General features: G+C 44.1%; 1 protein-coding gene across 1 annotated transcript in view; it reads left to right on the top strand.

Annotated features, from left to right (window-relative positions):
* Positions 1-5,977, top strand: part of ARAP2 (ArfGAP with RhoGAP domain, ankyrin repeat and PH domain 2) — a 258,101-nt gene that overhangs the window by 197,341 nt on the left and 54,783 nt on the right. Inside the window, exons 25-26 of the mRNA XM_019526331.1 lie at positions 1,146-1,220; positions 2,307-2,424. Of these exons, the coding sequence (XP_019381876.1) occupies positions 1,146-1,220; positions 2,307-2,424 (193 nt within the window). The remainder of the gene's footprint in view (positions 1-1,145; positions 1,221-2,306; positions 2,425-5,977) is intronic.

Here is a 5,977-nt window from a genome sequence, read left to right as displayed (position 1 = left end):
AAAGGCTGAGGGACCTGAATCTCTTCAGTTTCCGCAAGAGGAGACTGAGGGAGGATCTTGTGGCTGCCTACAACCTTATCAGGGGCCACCAGCAGGGACTTGGGGAAAGTCTGTTCACCAGGGCCCCCCTTGGAGTCACCAGGAACAATGGCCACAAGCTGAGGGAGGATAGGTTTAGGTTAGATATTAGGAAGAACTACTTCGCTGTAGGGGTGGCCAGAGCCTGGAATAGGCTTCCCAGAGAGGTGGTGCTCTCACCTTCCCTGGAAATCTTCAAGAGGAAACTGGATAGGCACCTGGCTGGGGTCTTATGGCCCCTGCCACCCCCAGTGCTCGTTTCTGCCCATTACAGGGGGTCGGACTAGATGATCTGTCTAGGTCCCTTCCGACTCATTGATTCTATGAGTCGCTATTTGTTCAGAGTGAATATATGCTCATTATTTGGCCAACAGGTAATATCTGTTTCTTCCCTTAGGCTGGGTGCACATCAGTGGGGGGGTTCCCACAAATAGTAATGGCACAGCATGCCTCAGTGTGGGGGCTCCTCAGTGAAGCCCCTGTGCTGAGGCGCATGGAGGCAGGGGATCAGCCAGCCTATATTCTGGGGTGTCTCAGCTGAGGAGCTTCACAGTGCACGGAGACAGGAGAGTAGGCAAAAAATAAAGTAAAATAAAAATGCCAGTTTGATATGGGTTGCACTGCTTTTTTTCCAAGATTTTTTTGCTACCAGGACATCCTGGTAGCGCACTGCCCCAGGACAGCAAATTAGCAGCACCATGCACTGATTAATGTGCAACTTGTATGGTTTGTGGTGCTGCAAAGAGGTTTACAGTGCCATAAGCCACACATGCCTGCACGTCCGGATCCCTTCTTAGAGTACAGACTTCTCATTAAGTAGAAAAGAAAATACCTTCTCTTGAAGTCAGCGTCAAGGCACTCTACAGCTCAAAGTGGAAGGTTTGTTCACAATTGGGCTCAAGCAGTCCTGTAAGATAACAATTGTATTTTCCCACGTAAAAGAAGGTACATTTTTTTTTTTAAATGGTACATCTGAGAAATACTTGAATTCCTGTAAACTGTGTGATTTTTTTTTTTTTTTATTGTTATTTTTTGTTTTTATTTTATGTTATGTTATTTTATTTTAGGTTTCCCAGGCTGGAGATTTGTTAATTGAAGTTTATGTGGAAAGAAAAGAGCCAGACCAAAGTATTATAATTAGGGTCAGTATATAAAAATCATATACTTTTAAATAATTACTTTTCTTATGAAATATAACATTTCTTATTATTTTAGAAAATCTAATGTTACATGTGTTTTTATGATAATAGTCACAGTCTTGCTCTGCTTATTACTATCTTTTACTGTTAAAATTACAATTATTTTTTGCATTTGAGCTGTTACCTAATTAAAATTTATAAAGAGCAGTCTTCATGCATTTTTAAGCAGAAGGCTATGGCATAATTTTAAAGAGGACACATCCCTGGCAGGATATAGTAGTATTAACACTCACACTGGCATTATGCCACTCCTGCAGCACACAGGAACATTAACAATTGCACAGTGACTACTGGGTTTATTCAGTAGTGCAAGGTCATTTACATGACCTTCTTCCTGATGTCTCTTTCTGCCAGAGGCTATCTTCCTTGCTTGGGTGCTGAGAAGTCTGAACTCACCGCTTTCAATAATTGAGATTTCCAGCTTTGAGTCTAATAGCGCTCCTGAAAGGCACTGGGCTCTAAGCAGTAGTGTGCTACTATTCAGATGTAAAGAAAAACATTAACTTTCTGCAGTAATGAAGGATGCATATGATTAGAAAAAAAGCAATTTTAGCAGGATACCTATTATCTTTGTTAGGGTTCTCTGATTCCATTTCATTATGATTTTATGCTGCGAGTGACACAGGAAGAAAAATCTTTTTGACATGACTGAAAACAGCAGCATTGTATTGCTGGGGGAAGGTGAAACAGCCCTGTGCTATATAAACAGTTATTTTTGTAATTTTGGGGGTTAACCATTTATTCTTTCAGATAGGTGTGAACTAGAGCGCTTCAGCCTTTGGAGAGAGGGGAGGACTGAGAAGTTCTTGAGTTTTATTTTTTTAACCTGCATAAATTTAGTCCAGTATAATTCAGTGAATGACAATGTACTTGCTGAGCATTTAGGGAATAGTTAGTGGATTCACAAACTTGTTATTCCTGCAATTTCCTTTATAATAAAAAATGATGGTTTGTCTATCATTGAGGAAACCATTAGTACTTAATAAACAACTTTTAATAAATGCTTAATTGTTACTATCTGTATCACAGGTATCACCTTTGATGGAGGCAGAAGAATTAACTAATGATGTAGTAGGAATAAAAAACATTATTCCCAGCAAGGATGATATCTGGGCTGTTTTTGAAGTGATTGAAAATGGAGAGCTAGGTTAGTGACATTTGTTTTTTTTTAAACTTATTATGTTATCTTATTCTTCTTGGTTCTATACGGAAAGTTAACAAACACCAAACTCTAAGTTATTTGTGTGAAATGCATTAAACAATAATCCTTACATTCTACCTTTCTGTTTGGGTATCACAGATAGAAAGTGGTCCTTTATTCTGGCCCGATTTATTAAAATCAATTTGATCAGCTGTCTTAAACGTACAAAATCTGTGGGAGAAAATGTAGTGTGTGTATATATATGTTGCTAACCCCAGCTGCAGTACCCGGGGTGGAGTAGAGTGAACTCTTAAACTTATGGGTCCATTGACCTACATAGGACTGACAAGCATGTGTAATCAGCCTGTATTATATAAGTTGAATTTGGAAGAAACATGTTTCCAATGTAAAGTGTGGTATGAAATACTTACCTGAGGTAACAATCCTCCAGATTGGTCAGTAATGTGATGGAAAGATGAATGATGGAAGGGTCCTGCATATCATAGAGAGGTGGCATGAGGCTGACACTATAAAACCTGTCAGGACTATCACTTGGAGAGCTACTGAGGAAGTGATTGAGTCTGTATGCATCCTGAGCCTGGGCAGTGGCTGGGTGCTTGCCTGGGAGAGTGACCAAGTTGGTGTCAGTGCATGTTGTGTCTGATCGGAACTGAAAGGTTATGAGAAACGGAGTCACTTGATGAGCGTATGGTGTGAAACCTGCTCATATATGTGATTAGTATGAGAGTTGCTTGAGTGGACTGAGTAACTGAACTCCATCCATTCGTGGAGGTATACACTCATAGACAGAGCCATCCTCTACTCACCTGTATTCTCCTGCATACCTTTGGATGGTAAAGTATCACCCATCCCTTTGGAGGAATTGCATACTCACTGAGAGTGAGGAAAAGATAGAAATCATCTAGGGAATAGGCAGTCTGTGACAGGTTGGCAGGCCATCTTGCCTGCCACCTTCAGAATGATCTTGCTTGCCACCTCCGGCGACAGGCCTGCATTGGTTCTTTCCTGTATCTATTATTGCATATAGTGTTCTGTTAACTCTCTGTTGACTGGTTCATTGTTGTATTGTGGATTCATTATTGTTGTGTTTTTTATATACTTACCTTGATAATATAGTCTTGTTAACCTTTGCCGTAGTGTTAAGTTTTCATTGATAGTGGTATACCTCTGGATGGGGCTAGGCTGCAAGCCAGTGTCCAGGGGAATTAACCCTTTGTCATCCCAAATCATATAGACCCCTGGTGAGGTTGAAGGCCTAACAAACCTTCATGCATGTAATAGATGTCCTTATCAGGAGCTTGGTCTTCAGTGTATGAATTTATTTATTTACTCATGGCCTCTAGTTACAGAAAAATAACTGTAGCTGTATTATAGAGAGCCTGTGGGGGGAGGTATGGGGTAGGTATGTCTACTACTGTAGATAAGGGGGGATGTTGTGCAGGGGGGAGGAGAAGGGAAATCTTACCTTCCCCAGTTTTTTGAACACTGAATACTATGGTGGTGGCTGCTGCTATGGCCAAGCAAGTCAGGGCTGGGCCTGCTGTCGCAAAAACTCCTGGAGGAGATCCTGGTGCCCCTCTCATAGTCAGCACCTAGGACTGGCATCCCGCTTGCCCTCTTTTTCTCCCCTGTTATGTTGCTAGTCATAAGGGTCCAAACAACCTTCTCTTAAGTAGATGATTGGTGTTTGGGTTATAAGAATGCACTCTTTGGGGAAAGGATACAAGAAAAACTTGCAGTACTTCAGGGAAAATGTACTCCTTTTAATTTTTTTTTCATTCAGTTGATTTTTTTAATAACTGGACTTATGGAGAAAAAGGTGTATCATTTTGCATTTCCCACACTAGTCTGCTACCTAAATAATGAAGTCCTGGAATACTACTGTCAACATATTTCTAAAGCTGACAGCAATGAAGGGAGAGAGCTGCAACATAATTCATAAGCTGTAAAGAAAAATCCAAGCATTCCAAATTGGTTCTAAAGCTGAAACTTAGGTCAAAGGACATGGTCATCATGGGTGACCTGAACTTTCCAGACATCTGCTGGGAAGAGCAGTCATCCAGGTCTGACCGCTCACGTAGGTTCCCACCCCAAATCCAGGACCTCCATCTAACCCAGGAGGTGGACAGCCCCACAAGGGGAGATGCCTTGTTGGACCTGGTGCTGGCCACAGGTGATGACCTGGTGAGGGGGCTGCGGGTGCTCGACCACCTGGGTGACAGTGATCATCGCCTGCTGGAATTCACCATCCAGCGCAAGGTGGCAAAGGCCTGCAGCAAGGCAGCAGCCCTAGATTTCAGGAGGGCAAACTTCAATGAGCTAAGGAGAATAGTTGGGGAAGCACTGAGGTCCCAGAGGGGAGGGGGGGAGCCAGGTGTTCAAGAAGAGTGGTCACTCCTTAAGGAGACAATCCTCCAAGCCCAAAGGGAAATAATCCCAACACAGATCAAAGGGAGCAGTAGGGCACAAAAGCCCCCATGGCTCACCGAAAGCATCCGGGAATGTCTTCTAGCTAAAAGGGAGGTGTAGAACCAATGGAAGGGAGGGGCCATCACCAGGGAGGATCATACTGCGGTTGCTCAGGGATGCGGGGTGGAAGTCAGGAAGGCCGAGGGGGAGACGGAACTGGGACTAGCTTCTCAGATCAAGGACCAAGAAGAAGTCCTTTTTTAAATAGGGGGCAAAAAGAAGGCACCGGGTAATGTGGGGCCCCTGCAAGACACGCTAGAAAATTTGGTCATCACACCAGATGACAAAGCTAACCTATTTAACTTCTTTTCCTCCATTTTCCTGAGCAGGGATCGGATCAGCCCCCACACTGGGTCCCCCTCAGGCCCCAGGGGAGGCACACCTAGGCCATGGGTCATGGAGGATCTAGTCAGGGAACTTCTGGAGGGACTGGATGTATATAAATCGGCTGGTCCGGATGATCTCCACCCCAGAGTGCTGAGGGAATTAGCTGAGGTCATCGCGGGACCTCTGGCACAGCTGTACGAGCACTCATGGTGCTCTGGTGTGGTGCCAGAGGACTGGAAGAGGGCCAACATGGTTTCCATCTTCAAAAAAAGAAGAAAGGAGGACCCAGGTAACTATAGGGTAGTTAGTTTTACCTCAATCCTGGGCAAGCTTTTTGAGAGAATTATTCTGGCACATGTCCACGAGGGGCCAGCAGGGGAGATTATGCTTAGGGGCAACCAACACGGGTTCATTAGAAGCAGGTCCTGTCAGACCAACCTGGTGGCCTTCTACGACCAGGTCACCAAATCCTTAGATGCAGGGGTAGCAGTGGACATAGTCTTTCTGGATTTTCGGAAGGCCTTTAACACTGTCTCTCACCCCGTTTTCATTAAGAAACTGGGGGACTGTGGTGTCGACACCTACACAGTCAAATGGGTCGTCAACTGGCTGGAGGGCCGCACCCAGAGAGTGGTAATGGATGGGTCATTTTCAGCCTGGAGGGATGTGGGCAGTGGGGTTCTGCAGGGCTCAGTTCTCAGGCCTGTACTGATCAACATCTTCATCAGTGACTTGGACGAGG

Source organism: Gavialis gangeticus, unplaced genomic scaffold (assembly GCF_001723915.1).
Source record: "Gavialis gangeticus isolate Ggan-Ray unplaced genomic scaffold, GavGan_comp1, whole genome shotgun sequence".
NCBI classification, from domain to species: Eukaryota; Metazoa; Chordata; order Crocodylia; family Gavialidae; genus Gavialis; species Gavialis gangeticus.
The sequence above is the reverse complement of the archived record's forward strand: the minus strand, read 5'-3'. Positions and strand labels throughout refer to the sequence as shown.